Genomic DNA, 15,860 nt, shown 5'->3' on the forward strand with positions numbered 1-15,860 from the left:
GGTGTTTATAGGCTTTGTCCTAAAACAGTTTGAATATATTGAAGTGGGGCAGTTCAGGTACGTTTACAGTAAATGTTATCCGTGGGTATATACATATAATTAAAGCTTGCCACATAGCTTTCCTGCGAAATAAAATAACTTGTGCATCACCTACAGAGATTCAGAGGCCATCATTCCCAACATCTTTTTCTTCCTGGTGCTGCTTTCTTATGAGCGCTACCACTCCAAGCAGATTATCAGCATCCCCAAGATCATCCAGCTGTGTGATGGCATTATGGCAAGTGGCAGGAAAGCTGTCACACATGGTGAGAGGAATGCATGTGACTTGTATCATCTTTAATCTATCTTCTAACTCCCACATGTTTTTATTATAGGTTGATGGTCCTCATATTTACGCTTACCTTTCTCCTACTTCTACAGCCATCCCAGCCTTGCAGCCTATAGTTCATGACCTGTTTGTCTTGAGGGGCTCAAACAAAGCAGATGCAGGCAAGGAGCTGGATACACAGAAAGAAGTCGTGGTCTCTATGCTGCTCAGGCTCGTGCAGTACCATCAGGTATGGCTGCAAGTAGATGCGAAGAGACGCAGCATGATGATTTCATCAGATGTGAAACCCACTCTTTTTCTGCCCTGCTCATGCTTTCACATGTCTGTTACAGGTGTTGGAGATGTTCATTCTTGTACTGCAGCAGTGCCACAAAGAGAATGAAGACAAGTGGAAGAGATTGTCCAGACAGATTGCAGATGTCATACTTCCCATGATTGCCAAGCAGCAGGTATGAAAATGCTTGCAGGTGTATATGTTGGATTAACTTTGATATAAAAACTAATTTATGCAGTCATCAGATATGTGACCACTTACAAAGTGTGTAATGAAATGATCTGGCAATTTCTTTTTGTTTCAGTAAACATAATTGTATGTTTTGTCCATATAGATGCATCTGGACTCGCCGGAGGCATTAGGAGTGTTAAACACTCTGTTTGAGACAGTTGCACCGTCCTCCCTCAGACCTGTTGACATGCTGCTCAAGAGTATGTTCACCATCCCAGCCACCATGGTGAGGCGTCTCATAACGGGCACTTTTTGACTTTGCCTACTTTTTAAGAGAGTGATTGATTGTTTTTTAACTGTAACATTTGATGTGAAATCTGACATTGGCGCTTGCAGACATCTGTAGCTACAGTCCAGCTGTGGGTATCTGGTATCCTGGCAGTGCTTAGGGTACTGGTCTCCCAGTCCACTGAGGACATTGTGCTTTCCCGGGTCCATGAGCTGGCACTCTCTCCAAACCTCCTCTCTTGCCACACTATCCGGCGCCTGCACCAGCATAGCCCCTCTCCAAATGACCCCCCTGGTGCTGGCACAGTCTGTAAACAGGAAGCTAATGGTGAAACGCAAAAGGCTCTACCTGAGGAAACATTTGCTAGGTGAGTAAATGTACTCACTATCTTTGACAGACTGAGGAATGTTTCTACACTCCTGTGTTTGCAGCTACAAGATTGCCTTCACATATTGTATTTTGCGTTCTCCTTCCCCTCTTTCTCCCATCTAGGTTCCTTCTCCAGCTTGTTGGTGTGTTGCTGGATGACATTTCCACGAGGCAGGTTAAAGTGGACATAACTGAGCAGCAACACACCTTCTACTGCCAGCAGCTCGGCACGCTGCTCATGTGTCTCATACATGTCTTCAAAAGCGGTGAGCTATTATCATAGTGTTGTTGCTTGTTAGGCTATGATGTTTTATAGTGAGTCTTGTTAAATGCACAAACTGCCTGCATGATGATTATTTTTAACATAATGTTTTAAATATAATCAATATCAAATTAATTTTCTTTTTTTTTTTTTCCCTTCTAGGAATGTTTCGCAGGATCACAGCTGCAGCCAGCCGTCTCCTCAAGGGTGAGAATGGACAGGCAGCCACTGAGGCCAACCTTTTCTATGCCTTAGAAGGTCTGAATGGCATGGTACAATGCCTGATCACCACCCATCCATCCCTGGTGCTTCTCTGGTGCCAGGTTCTCCTCATCATTAACTACACCAACTACTCCTGGTGGGCTGAGGTTCATCAGACACCCAGGTAAAAACAGCGTGGGGGGACTAACTGGTGTCAGCTGTTTTTGTGCACACCTTGTAATTATTGTAAGTGGGGCAAGGAAAATGCAACAAAATGGGGAAAATGCTTCCTGGTGCAAAGGTCCCTGTCTGGCATCTTTTTTGACATTTAAAAAAAAAAAAAAAAAGAGCACAACAAATATGCAAACATTACAGCGCTGTGTCCTTGTTAAATCAGTACTTTTTCTGTGCCCTATTTTCATTCTATCAGACGACAAAGTCTGTCATCCACGAAGCTGCTGAGCCCTCACTCCTCAGGGGAAGGTGAAGAGGACAAGCCTGAGTCCCAGTTAGTAATGGTTAACAGAGAGCTTGTACGCAGGGGAGCCCTAATCCTCTTCTGTGACTATGTGGTAAGACTGTTAAGAATGTTGGACCACACAGTGTGCTTATACTGCTGGGATAAATTATACATACATCATGATACACTGTTCCAAGCTAGAAAACCTTGTTTCTCAAACATGATCAAAATTACATTTGGATATGTTTATCTTTTACTATCTGAGAACTACAATGGCTGAAACTCCAAGTGGTGTTGAGCAACAGATAATCAGTTTTGTAAGTGTTTTTGTTTTGTTTTTTTTCTCCCTCTCCTCACCTTTGTAGTGTCAGAACCTCCATGACTCAGAGCATCTAACCTGGCTGATTGTCAACCATGTTCGTGACCTCATCAACCTTTCCCATGAGCCCCCAGTGCAGGATTTTATCAGTGCTGTCCACCGCAACTCAGCAGCCAGTGGCCTCTTCATCCAGGCCATCCAGTCCCGCTGTGATAACCTCACTACTGTAAGATAACATCCTGTTCATCCTTCTAATTTCTTGATTACCTACTTGACATTTTGTCAAAAAAACAAAACACATGGTTTGTCCTTCTTTCCTGCCATTTTTGCATCTTATTCTTCTCCTGCCCCTCTTCCCTCCCTTACTGTGTCTTTCTCCTCTTCTTCGTAGCCTACCATGTTGAAAAAGACTTTACAGTGTTTGGAAGGCATCCACCTTAGTCAGTCTGGGTCTCTACTAATGCTGTATGTTGACAAGCTGCTTAATACACCCTTCCGAGTTTTGGCTCGCATGGTGGACACACTGGCATGCCGCAGGGTAGAGATGTTGCTGGCTGAGACGTTACAGGTACGTTTTAGTAGTAGAGTGTGAATTTTATTGGAAGTTTGCCTGAAAGCTGGGCACGTTACATTTTTTTTTTTTTTTTTTTTTTCTAGTCCTATGGACATTTGGGAGCTGTTACTGGAATTTTTAAAATAATCAGAATTGAAAAAACTGTTAGTGATACTATTTTGTTTGTGTCAGAACTCTCATTGTGTTCATGCTTTCACCCTTCAGAACAGCATAGCCCAGCTTCCTGTGGAGGAACTGGACAGGATCCAAGAATATCTCCAGAGCAGTGGTTTAGCTCAGAGGTAACCTTGTGTACTGCAGCCATTTTGACAGTTTGTAGTTTTTTGTATTGTTTCTCTTTTTTGTGTCCCTGTTGAAATGAGTTATGCCCTTGTATTGCCCACCTGCTCAAACTAGATTTTGGAGAAAAAAAAAAAAAAAATCCACTAAAGGATTTTATATAATAGACACACACAAATTGAACTGTGCTGCCAATATATATGTGGATTGTGGTTATCAAATGTCATATTTCACATTAAGTTAATTTGACATTATTTGCTTAGCAGGGCTTTGATAGGGCTCTATTGAATCTGGGGGTTCTTATGTTTTAATTGAAAGATTTTTATTTTTTGTGATTGTAAAATTCTGTATATATCTGTCCTAGGCATCAGAGGTTCTACTCCCTGTTGGACAGGTTCAGAGCCACTGTTATTGACACTAGCGGTCCCACCCCTCCAGTGACATCACACCCGTTAGATGGGGATCCACCCCCCGCTCCGGAGATGATCATTGCAGACAAGGTGAGAAACTGTACTCGGTCTGCACAGTCTGACAAACCTGGATTTTCAGATTCACAATCTGTTTTTTTTTTTTCTTTTTTTTTTTTTTCCCTCATTTTCTTTTTTCCCCCCTTTTATTTTAGGAGTGGTATGTGGCTCTGGTGAAGTCTCAGTGCTGTCTTCGTGGAGATGTTTCCCTTTTGGAGACGACAGAACTTCTTACCAAACTACCTCCTGCTGATCTTTTCAGTGTCATGAGCTGCAAGGTAAAGAACATTCAAGCTGTTTGATTATGCTCACAAATGTTGTCATCTGCACAACAGGAGCATCTGAACAGGTTGGTGCTCAAACATCAGTCCACAATAATCTTAAATATGTTGATGTTCTTTTTCCCAGGAGTTCAATCTAAGCCTGTTGTGTCCATGCCTGAGTATGGGCGTGCAGCGGTTAGCACGGGGTCAGGGGTCACTTTTGTTGGAGACAGCCTTGCAGGTGACCCTTGAGCAACTAGCAGAGGTCACGGGGTCACTTCCTGCCCCACACCAGTCCTTCCTGCCACCATCCCAATCCCAGCCCTATTGGGACCAGCTGGGTGACGTGTATGGTGAGACTGGGAAGGAGGGAAAACATGGATCAGAAAAAAAAAAGTGGAAACACAAGTACCTGTTCTGTGTCTGTGTTTTTGGTACTGTCCAGTGCAATCTGCTAATTTAACAAAAGGTTTTTCTTTTCCAAATTATTTCAGATGAACTTGGATTCTACCCCAGAGTTTTGTCACTCTGTAGAGCACTGTCCCAGTACCTGCTGAGTGTGAGCCAGCTCCCTTCTTCACTGCATATTCCCTCAGACAAGGAGCACCTCATCACCACTTTCACCTGCACTGCCACTGAGGTGAAAGACTAAGCACATCTCTTAGTACCCCATTGAGTGCTCTGGGTGTTTTTTTGTTGATGATTTTTGATAAGGTCTGTTCTAAACCAAACATATCAAACTATTATGGTATGACTGCTTTGCACAGTCTTTGATTTCTTTACGACACTCTTATACCCATATGTGTGACACTTTGGTTGACCAGGTTGTAGTGTGGCGTCTGCTCCAAGACCGGCTACCCCTGAGTGTGGACTTGCAGTGGGCTCTTTCCTGCCTGTGTCTGGCGCTGCAGCAGCCTTGTGTCTGGAACAAGCTCTCCACCCCAGAGTACACCACGCATACCTGCTCCCTCATTTACTGCCTTCGACTTATTATTGTTGCAGGTAATGATGGCAGAAAGATGCATTTGTGTACTTTTTATCCTCCTGCCAGATATAAAGCAGGAGGATATTGTTATCAAACTGTCCGTCCATTTGGGCATCTGTCCATGAGGTTTTACCTTTCTGATCTATAGACTCCAAAAGCACAAGGAGCAGAGCTGTGGAATTTAGCATACGTGTTATTTACTCTTCAAAAATGTGCATATTCCTGGATGTTTAGTACCCTTTGTACACTTTGACTGTATTTATCTGAAGTGGGGAATAAACAACATTGATAATATCAGGCTGCTAATGCTATGATAATATATGCTAATGATGTGCAGCCTCTTTCTTGTGTTTGATTAGCTTAGCCTAGTAATTGACTATATCTACTTGACCATTATTGACTGAAATGGAAAAAGTGGGGATTCCTCATATCTAGCAGCTGACCAATTGGCAGTAGCTAGTACCCTAGTGATAAACCAGGGAATCCCATATTTCTTGGTAAAGAGCCAGTCTATTTATAGTAACATCAGTTCTAGGCTGCAGCCTTATTGATTAGCCTGTGATGCCGACTTCTGATTGGCTGAGATTGTCTATCACATTGGTCATGGATGACTTATGGCCATTAACAGTACAGGCTATTACTCATCATTGAGCAGTATTAAAGCCATACCTACTGCTCAGCAATATTGCTCAAATTTAAACAACATGGTTGCCTTATGATTATGATGATGTTATACATAATGTATTGATAGCAGCAGATTATGTAGTATGAGTGTATTATGTAGTAATATTCCTGTACACATCAGTATAATGTGATGTGAATACCTTGTAAGTATGCATTATGTCTGGCTTATTGTTACAGATTTGATAAATAGAAAGATTATATAAACACCTTGTACAGGAGTGCAACATGTACTTTCTCTAATTTGTTTACCAGGGAAGTTTTTAGGATGTGATTACCAAAAAGTATTTGTAGAAATGGTAAAGATAATCACACAATATCAACCTCTTATAGCATGCTTAAATTTGCTTTGATTTAACCCCCATCGATGATGGGTATTTTTTTGGAATTTTTTATTTTTTTTCTTAATAAATGTTGCCTTTCCCTTCCAGTGGCTGTGAGTCCTGGTGACCAGCTGCTGCATCCAGAGAAGAAAATGGCAAAAGGAGAAAAAGATGATGGAGATCAAGTAGATGCAGCGCACGCTGACCGTAAGAATTTAATTAGAAACTGAGTTAAACTGCAGGGTTGTTTCATGAAATTTGATTATTATAATTTTCTTTTTTTGTGTGTAATGATTGTCCATTGAAAATAACTACAGGGTAACATTTAAATGCCTGTGTTACAGACATGTGTGAGTGGCAAGCATGTGAGATCATGGCTGAGCTGGTGGAGAGCCTGCAGAGCATCCTTTCCCTTGGTCATCGTAGAAACTCTATATTACCCGCTTTTCTCACATCAACGTTGCGCAACATTGTTATCAGTCTGTCTCGGCTCCCTCTGGTCAACAGCTACACCCGAGTACCTCCACTGGTGAGTGTTTGAACGAAGTTGTGCCAGCAGTTAAATGAATCTATTTTAGTATCTGTTTAAATGCTCTGTCTGTGTGCTTAGGTTTGGAAACTGGGCTGGTCCCCTCAACCAGGAGGAGAGTTTGGCACAACGCTGCCTGAGATCCCCGTGGACTTCCTTCAGGAAAAGGATGTCTTCAGAGAGTTTCTTTACCGCATCAATACACTGGGTACATAAATATGCATTCAGCATGTACATAATCTTATCACATTGATGCTTAAATTCTTTTAAAAGTAACATTTTCACATCTGCATGGGTTTTTGGTTGCTGTATGTTTAGGCTGGAGCAGCAGGACTCAATTTGAAGAGACGTGGGCCACTCTACTAGGGGTGCTGGTCACCCAACCCATCACTAAAGACCAGGAGGAGGACACGCAGCAGGAGGTATGCACACAACTAGAAAATTGTTCACTCTGAAAATGTTGCTTGTTTGGAAGGTTTATGGAACTGCAAACCTCACAACATGTTCATATGAACTAAAGTATTTGCTTACATTGGAGGATGCATTGGCCTATGTATTTTATACACCCATAAATATTTAAACAACTATGAACATACGATGTTTACCACATGCTCTAAATATTATGACACCTTGTGTTGTGCTAAAAGACTGCATCTGTTCCCATTGCCATCTCATTAAGTGTTTCCTACCACCTATTAATTTAATCCGTTGGTCTCTAGGAGGACTTGGAGCGTACCCAGTTGAATGTGTTAGCAGTGCAGGCCATCACCAGCCTGGTGCTGAGTGCCATGACCCTTCCCACTCCTGGCAATCCTGCAGTCAGCTGTCTGGAACAGCAGCCTCGCAACAAGAGCCTCAAAGCCCTGGAAACACGGTAGTTATAGAGCTAATATTTGTGTACTGTACATCAGCCCAAAATGAGCATGTGACAAACAGACCCCCCCCCCCTCTTTTTGGTAATGTTTGTGCTCAGGTTTGGAAGAAAACTTGCAGTGATAAGAGGTGAGGTGGAGAGAGAGATTCAGGCTCTTGTGTCAAAAAGGGACAACATCCATACACCCCACCCCTACCATGCCTGGGATCCTGTGCCCTCACTATCAGCAGCTTCTGCAGGTAACAGAAAGAAGTCCAGTCCCACACTCCTTAATTCCTTCATTACATCTGCCACTGTTTTAAAATTTATTTGTGAAATAACAGCCTGTCTTATTTGTTTCAGCAGGTACGCTGATCAGCCATGAGAAACTGTTGCTTCAGATCAACACAGAGAGGGAGATGGGCAACATGGACTACAAACTGGGGCAGGTAAGAAGCATTAAAAAAAAGTAAACTGTAATGGAGCTTTTGAGGAACAATATATGACGAACAAAATGTTTTTTTTATTTATTAATATTTGACATGTTTCCTTCCAGGTCTCCATCCATTCAGTGTGGTTGGGTAACAACATCACACCTCTGAGGGAGGAAGAGTGGGGTGAGGATGAAGAAGATGAGGCAGACACTCCAGCGCCCACCTCCCCACCTATATCTCCTATAAACTCTAGGTTAGAAAAATGCACCATTACACATACAGATTCCTTCAGTTTCCAGTGTAGATGACACACTCTAATCGACTGTTTGACTGTTTGCTTTCAGGAAGCACCGTGCAGGCGTGGATATTCATTCATGTTCTCAGTTTCTCCTGGAGCTCTACAGCCAGTGGCTGATCCCTAGCTCTCCAAGTAACAGGAGGACCCCGACCATTCTCATCAGTGAAGTGGTCCGATCGGTGAGCTATGATGCACATGCTCAGTTTGACTTATTCAGTCAAACATCTGTCCTTCACTGATGTGAAGGAATGCACTTGGGTGAAATTTTACTCTTTAATTTAGACATATTAAAATTTATACCTCGTCTGTCCTGAGGGCTCGAAAATGAGGCTGTAACCGAGGTCACGCTCAGCCTCTCAGCTGACAAATCCACTCCTGTCATTCTCTGTAGCTGCTGGCGGTGTCGGACCTGTTCACAGAAAGGAACCAGTTTGACATGATGTTCTCCACCCTGATGGAACTGCAGAAGCTCCATCCACCAGAGGATGAGATCCTGAATCAATACCTTGTGCCAGCCATCTGCAAGGCTGCAGCTGTTCTGGGCATGGTGAGAGGAGCTGTGTGTGATGGGACCTGAGATGGTGGAAGATGGTGTGTTTGAGTTTGATGGTACACTACTGCTCCCAGTATGTGAAACTTTTACATTTGCATTTGTAGGATAAGGTAATAGCCGAGCCTGTGTGCCGCCTTTTGGAGACAACCCTGCGGAGCACTCACCTTCCCAGCCGTATGGGAGCCCTGCATGGGGTGCTGTATGTGCTGGAGTGTGACCTGCTGGATGACACAGCTAAACAGCTCATCCCCACAGTCTCTGAGTACCTTCTATCCAACCTCAAGGCTGTTGCTCAGTGAGTATAGATCTCATTTACACCTCTTATGCCTATGCAGACATTGGCCTTAACTCACCTTCTAAGGAGGTAATTTGATCAAAGAGCCACTGGTACTAATGTTTTTAATGTCAGTGTGTGACCCCCCACCACCCCCGCCTTGCTTGTCTGTAAGAGGATCTGTGAATTAGTTTTTATCTGGCTTAATGAGGTGATGGAACCAAGTGTGCAGTGCAACTCTTTACCCCTAGATGCTGCTTTTTACATTTCAGTTAAATGCAGATGGGGACAGATTAAGAAGAAAAACCTGAACTCTTGACCCCCTACAGTGAGGAGATCTGTTATGCTGCAGGGGCCATTTTGCTTGCGTAGTTCATTTGTGCACATAGACTGAAAGGACACTGCAAATTAATGCAAAGTGTTACCTTTATCCTGTGAAACATTTCTATCTCGACATGAGTGGTGTCTCCAGAATAACAACAGGGCATTCAGGGATCACTGACTGATTGGAGTATAGAAATAGTATGAATCATATGCTGTAGCATTTGCTGCCAACCGATCTTCCAAATGAACAAATATAGGACATTTTGGACCTGTGTGTTAGCTAGCACTCTCACCATCACCAAAACACTAGTGGAGCTATGAAAGACTTTTTCCAAAAGATGGAGTTCCAGAGACTTTCAATGCCAAGGTGCACTAAAATTGTTCTAATAGCACAGGGTAGCCCAGCATCAGATAACACACTTTGTCATTTCCTTACATTTGTCACACATCTGTAGCCACTGCACTTTCTATTTATCTGTTTAATTATAATTTTTTTTTTCTGCTTGCTGTGTGTTGGCCTTCTCTATTCTGCAGCTGTGTGAATCTGCATAACCAGCAGCATGTGTTGGTGATGTGCGCAGTGGCTTTCTACATGATGGAGAACTACCCTCTAGATGTAGGAACTGAATTTATGGCTGGAATTATACAGGTAAAGTAAAATAAACCAAATGAACTGACAGAGCTGCATGTGAGAAGAGAAATGTCTGACAGTTGGACAGTAAATGATCTTTACCCTGTTAGCTTCGTAGTACAAAGTCTGAGTGAAGTCTGAATGATGTCTGTGTTCATGTGAGCATAGAAGACATAATTGTGATGTGCATTTACCTCTACTGAGAGTCCTGCCTCCTGTATGCTTTCTTTTCTTCAGGCATCATTTTTGCTTAAACCAGAGTATTTCCACCACCTCCTTTTCTCTGCCTATGGGTATCCTTCCTGTGTCCTGATCTGATTCTCCTGACTCTGTTCAGAGTTCAGATGTGAAAATGGCTGCAGGAAGCTCACATATTATACATTAGTGCCACATGCCCCTTTGTCTTATCCTCTTTCTAAGAATGCCTCCCTTTCTCATCTTTCCAGTTATGTGGTGTGATGGTGTCGGCCAGCGAAGACTCCACTCCCTCCATCATCTATCACTGCGTGCTTCGTGGGCTGGAGCGCCTCCTTCTGTCAGAGCAGTTGTCACGAGTGGACGGAGAAGCGCTGGTCAAACTCAGTGTGGACAGAGTCAACATGCCGTCACCACACAGAGCCATGGCTGCCCTGGGCCTCATGCTGACCTGCATGTACACTGGTAAGCAAGGCTTTAACATGACTGCTAACTTTACATCCAACACATTCAAAAATGTGTTGCTGGCATGCTGGCTTAATCACTGGCATGTTCAATTAGGACTGGTGTTAGCATTAGTGTTGCTGCAGCTGACTTTCACAAACAACTGCACACCTGCTATAGCATCAAGCTAGCTGGCTAACTCAAGCATAATACTTCTCATCATTTCTTTTCATGGAAGCATTAGATAAATTTGTAGACCTGCAAGTTTAATACATGAGTGCCTTGCTACAGTGAGCTTTTGTCCTATTTAATCCCTCTGGACTAATCCTTGACCCTATCCTTCCTAACATTATGCAGTGTGTGCTGTGTTCTCTCCTTAAAAGTCTGACTCTGTTTTATAGAGGACTGAAAATATTTAAGAAACAGAATCATTACAAGTGCACCATCCATTTCACATTGTGCTCTGTACCTGCACCCTCTCTACACCCACTACCATTACTAACATTCACACCTACATTTACTCACTAAAAACCATATCATACCTATTGTAGTGATTTCATTCTCTATTACAGCATGACTGCATTTTCAAACTTGGCAGTATTTCATTTTGAACATAATGCCATGTACACCTGCTTGCTTCCTGCATGTAACAGATGTTATACATACTGTACCTCTGGTATACCTACCTCTAACCCTTACGTTGGACCTTACTAACTCTAGCAGCTCTTACCATGCTCTCGTTCTTATGCTGATAGATTAAATAACTTGTGTTGCGCAGAGCTAGCCATCAAACCCCAGCTCTTGCAATTGCAAACCAGTTTAATAACTTTCTCCATATCTCTTATGTGCTGTATGTGCAAACTGAAGCACATTTGGGTCACAGCAGTGGCTAATCTAGAATATAAAGGACCCGCGAAACATGTTATTTAAAGTCCCTCTAATACACCAGTCACTTAAAGAAAAAACTTAAGAATGTCATTTGACTGAAAGTAGCTCTCGTGAATTAAATTTTCTGTTTGAAGTGAACAAAATTCTGATCTGAATCTTGTGATGAGTTTGCCAACTTCCGCTCTAACCTTTGCTCCATTGGTTCAACTGGTGCCACCCCCCCCTCTCGTCTTCTCAGCGGTGCTTACGTCGGGTTCAGACGTGACAGGGGTTAGAGGTCAGGTTGACTCTAGCTCAGCTGTAGCGGAGGCAGTGGGCGTCACAGCGGGTCATGTTGGTTTCTCTTCAGGCAAGGAGAAAGCCAGCCCTGCCAGCCGCCCCGCCCACTCTGACCCTCAAGCGCCAGACAGCGAGTCAATCATTGTTGCCATGGAGAGGGTCTCTGTGCTCTTCGACAGGTACACTCTGATGCACACGCCCACGCACACACACTCCATTATACAAAAAGGTTTTGTAATTGGAAAAAGATCAACCCATACACACAGAATTTAGAGCCGAAGCTTGTTTTGGAAGAGTTTGGAAACTTTTAAAACTCTTTTGTTAGTTCACTACTTTCAAAAATATTCAGCTTTTTATCAACAGCTTTTTTGTAACTTATTTTGTCTTCATTTGCTCTTCTGGGGTTTCCTGTTTGCAGAATTAGGAAGGGTTTACCCAGTGAGGCTCGTGTGGTGTCCAGGATCCTGCCCCAGTTTCTGGATGACTTCTTTCCGCCACAGGACGTCATGAACAAGGTCATCGGAGAATTCCTGTCTAATCAGCAGCCTTACCCACAATTCATGGCGACGGTCGTTTATAAGGTCAGCGGCAGGAAACGAGCGCATTCACAACAAAAATAGAAGCAAAATGATAAAAATGTAAAAACTTGCACATCATGATATTTTTTGTTGAATTTAATTCTTTGCCGGACAAGTGCTGCACTAAGAAGTTTTTCACAGCCTGTTGTCCTATTGACAACATCATGCTGGAACAAAGGGGGAAAAAAAGTCAAGGAAGCATATATTGAAACTTTTACCTTTTTTATTATAAAATCTAAATCGTGCACACTCAGTTCTTTTTTTTTTTTTTTTTTTTTTTTTAGATCTTATTTTTGTAAATTACAGATGGAGAATCTTCTCCTGCTTGTACTTTTTCTTTCTTCACACTGATTTAGAAACCACTTCATGGTGGTAATTTGACAGACCTGCAACTTTTTTGTTTTCTAATTTGAAACCTGAAGTCAAAGATGGCAGTGTCTCAAATGTTGTGTATTTTTTTTTTTTTTTTTTTTTTTCCCCCTCGTCTTTGACTGTTGCCGATTCCTGTGCACCCATACTCAGGTTTTCCAGACACTCCATGCTACAGGCCAGTCCTCTATGGTGCGAGACTGGGTGCTGCTGTCGTTGTCCAACTTCACTCAGAGGACACCAGTGGCCATGGCCATGTGGAGCCTCTCCTGCTTTTTTGTGTCTGCTTCCACCTCCCAGTGGATCTCAGCACTGTATCCTTACATGTAGAAGATTTCACAAGCAGGATACTGGACCAGGATGGCTGGGCAGTAGGGGAAAAAAAATCGTATCACGGTGTTTTTAGGCTCAAAGGTGATGCGTGATATTTATCTCAAGCTGCTTTAAAAGCAGCTTGAGATAAATATCATGACACAAGCATTTTATTTAAAACAGGCCGATCAATATAAAATGTAATTTCATAGGTCGTTTTTAAAAGCAGGAGCTGCAGCATTTGTTAAACCATTTTACAGATTTATTTATGTTTTAGTAAAACCGTACTATTTAAACTGAATATTACTAATATAGTGTAGTTTCTTTCTGTGAGGTTCTGCTCCACAGTCAGTGTGTTACCTCAGAGTGGCAGCTGACAGAAGAAATGACAACATGGTCAACAGCTCAACAGATTTAAGGCTCCTAGAAGTCATCAGTGCCACTTTAAGTGTACAATTATATTTCGAATGTTTTCATTACTCTTTCTGACAAGGAACTGAAGCGGATAAACTCCACCCAACTCTTATTGACAAAAACAGTCATTTTACCACACAAAACAGAGGAGTTGTTTGCCTAGTGCTGCCTTGATTGGTTTGTTTGTGTACTGTGACCATGGTGTCTGCATTGGTTAGGTCATATCCAGACCAATGCATTTAAACACAGAAGTCAACATGAGCTGCAGCTCCTGTTTTCTGCAAGATTAAAAGCAGCATTCTTTTTGTTATTTCCACAAATCACCAATTTTTGTCCTGCATACACTTGAAACATTCAGTTTACATATACTTTCAAACTATGAGTAATAGACATCAAACTGCAGTGATAGAAACTGTGTTTAGATTTATTTCCCCACCACCACCACTTTACTAGGCTTTTATATTTAGTGGTGTAGATTCACAGGTTAGCTGCTGGTTACCAACAGTGTGATCCGTTGTCCTTAACCCACCTGCTTTTAACCAGACTGCCACACGTGATCAGCCGAATGGGCTCCAGTGAAGTGGTGGATGTTAACCTGTTCTGCCTGGTGGCCATGGATTTCTACCGGCATCAGATTGATGAGGAGCTGGACCGCAGAGCTTTCCAGTCGGTATTTGAGACTGTGGCCTCGCCAGGCAGCCCTTATTACCAGCTGCTGGGCTGTTTGCAGTCAATCCATCAGGATACATCACTCTGAGGGCACTAGACTGAGAAGGGCATGGAAGCACAGGGAGAGGCCAGGGGGGAATGAAGCATAGGGGAGATAAGTGGATTCAAGTGAGGTGTGGTAGGGTGAGAAATTAGATCTCTGTTTGTAGTTCCTGGGTGAATTGTGACCGAGGGAGAGAACAGAATGTTTTATTGTTTTACTGTAGCTCCATCCCTTTCTGCCTTTTCACTGATAGTGAGATAAGTAGAACTACTGAACTCATGACAATGAATTCAGTGGAGTGAGCATCAAAAGTGGGGGAAACAATCTGAATCCATTATGTGGGTGTATGTTAAATGTAAAAGGAGTGATCTCTGAAGAGGACCAGTGGGCTTCTGTATCTGAATATGAAGGACACTGATATACCACCCCACCCCACCCTCGGATGTGACGGCACCTTCAGTACTTCCCTCCCAGCACCTTTTGAGAGAGATATGTAAGAAATGCATAAAGATAATTATCATCAAATGCAAAATTGGATTTATTTTCCTGTGGGGACTTGATTGAGTATTGTGATGTCAGTAAACAGAGGAAACAAATAGAAAATGCAAAGTATTTAAAGTTTCAGTGCATCTATTTTTCAGTGAGTTCTGTTAGTGCTTAAGGTCTGGTTAGGATGCTGAAATATGAGTCAAACACCTGCTTAAAGTCAGTAAATTTCTTTTATATATTGAAGTTATTTGTGGTCATTCACATGTTAAGAATGACGACTAATAGCCATGTTTTTTTTTTTTAATTTCCCCTCCCAGGGGAAGTTTGGTTTTGCAATTTCATTTGTCCCAGCAGAAAGTGCATCTGTTTATATTATGAGACAAATAACCTAAGGGGTGAAATCTGACACTTGGCCACATTTCTATATATCTGCACTGAAATAAGAGAAACTGTTGAGCAAGAAAAATACCAAAATTGTATTGATGTCTTTTTTTTTTTTTTTTTTCCCCCAAACTAGTAGCAGAGGGGGCAAATGATTCCCTCTTATGATTTTATGATATTGCTTATGTCTGTCTAGTTCTGTTTTTTTTGGTTTGTTTGTTTTTGTTTTGTTTGCAGTCTTGTATGTTCCTCAGTGCGCCTGAATGATTCCACCTGTCTTTTTCTTGTACCTTTTGTTAATTCTCAGGATGTAAGATGTGACTATATTATTGTTGTAATAAGACTGGAAGTGATTTACAGTCCTCATAAAATAGTCACCCTCTCATGTCTTGTAAAAAGTAATTGTATAGCAACATAAAAGCCATGGTGCATGATGAAAGGAGAACTGTGTAAAAACTATAGGATTTAGACAGTAAGATAATGTGATGCTATTTTTCTTTTGTCCTAACACGCACAAGCACAAAAGAAAATGGAAAAATGAGCGAATAATCGGCAGAATGCGGAAAGCTACAAGCTTCTAGTGTTTTATTAAAGACTTGACCTCGAGTTGCCTGGGAGCGTGCCGGGCATCGTTACTCTGTACATACACTTGCCTTAG

The 15,860-nt window shown here is 42.2% G+C and overlaps 1 protein-coding gene across 2 annotated transcripts in view; it reads left to right on the forward strand.

Annotated features, from left to right (window-relative positions):
• Positions 1-15,587, forward strand: part of htt (huntingtin) — a 29,314-nt gene extending 13,727 nt beyond the window's left edge. The window contains exons 34-67 of one of the 2 annotated variants that reach the window (XM_030758789.1): positions 2-57; positions 157-305; positions 421-557; positions 661-777; positions 937-1,059; positions 1,170-1,429; positions 1,555-1,697; positions 1,856-2,078; positions 2,325-2,466; positions 2,720-2,899; positions 3,065-3,241; positions 3,452-3,528; positions 3,891-4,026; positions 4,149-4,271; positions 4,402-4,609; positions 4,751-4,896; positions 5,081-5,258; positions 6,354-6,452; positions 6,590-6,774; positions 6,856-6,982; positions 7,093-7,196; positions 7,494-7,648; positions 7,748-7,887; positions 7,991-8,076; positions 8,184-8,314; positions 8,406-8,538; positions 8,751-8,906; positions 9,017-9,207; positions 10,045-10,159; positions 10,588-10,801; positions 11,907-12,126; positions 12,366-12,528; positions 13,048-13,208; positions 14,164-15,587. In XM_030758789.1, the coding sequence (XP_030614649.1) occupies positions 2-57; positions 157-305; positions 421-557; positions 661-777; positions 937-1,059; positions 1,170-1,429; positions 1,555-1,697; positions 1,856-2,078; positions 2,325-2,466; positions 2,720-2,899; positions 3,065-3,241; positions 3,452-3,528; positions 3,891-4,026; positions 4,149-4,271; positions 4,402-4,609; positions 4,751-4,896; positions 5,081-5,258; positions 6,354-6,452; positions 6,590-6,774; positions 6,856-6,982; positions 7,093-7,196; positions 7,494-7,648; positions 7,748-7,887; positions 7,991-8,076; positions 8,184-8,314; positions 8,406-8,538; positions 8,751-8,906; positions 9,017-9,207; positions 10,045-10,159; positions 10,588-10,801; positions 11,907-12,126; positions 12,366-12,528; positions 13,048-13,208; positions 14,164-14,377 (5,169 nt within the window). In that variant the 3' untranslated portion in view covers positions 14,378-15,587. The remainder of the gene's footprint in view (position 1; positions 58-156; positions 306-420; positions 558-660; positions 778-936; positions 1,060-1,169; positions 1,430-1,554; positions 1,698-1,855; positions 2,079-2,324; positions 2,467-2,719; positions 2,900-3,064; positions 3,242-3,451; positions 3,529-3,890; positions 4,027-4,148; positions 4,272-4,401; positions 4,610-4,750; positions 4,897-5,080; positions 5,259-6,353; positions 6,453-6,589; positions 6,775-6,855; positions 6,983-7,092; positions 7,197-7,493; positions 7,649-7,747; positions 7,888-7,990; positions 8,077-8,183; positions 8,315-8,405; positions 8,539-8,750; positions 8,907-9,016; positions 9,208-10,044; positions 10,160-10,587; positions 10,802-11,906; positions 12,127-12,365; positions 12,529-13,047; positions 13,209-14,163) is intronic. The other variant, XM_030758862.1, reaches the window with a different exon arrangement.
• Positions 15,588-15,860: the final 273 nt, after the last annotated feature.

This window comes from Archocentrus centrarchus, chromosome 1 (assembly GCF_007364275.1).
Source record: "Archocentrus centrarchus isolate MPI-CPG fArcCen1 chromosome 1, fArcCen1, whole genome shotgun sequence".
NCBI classification, from domain to species: Eukaryota; Metazoa; Chordata; class Actinopteri; order Cichliformes; family Cichlidae; genus Archocentrus; species Archocentrus centrarchus.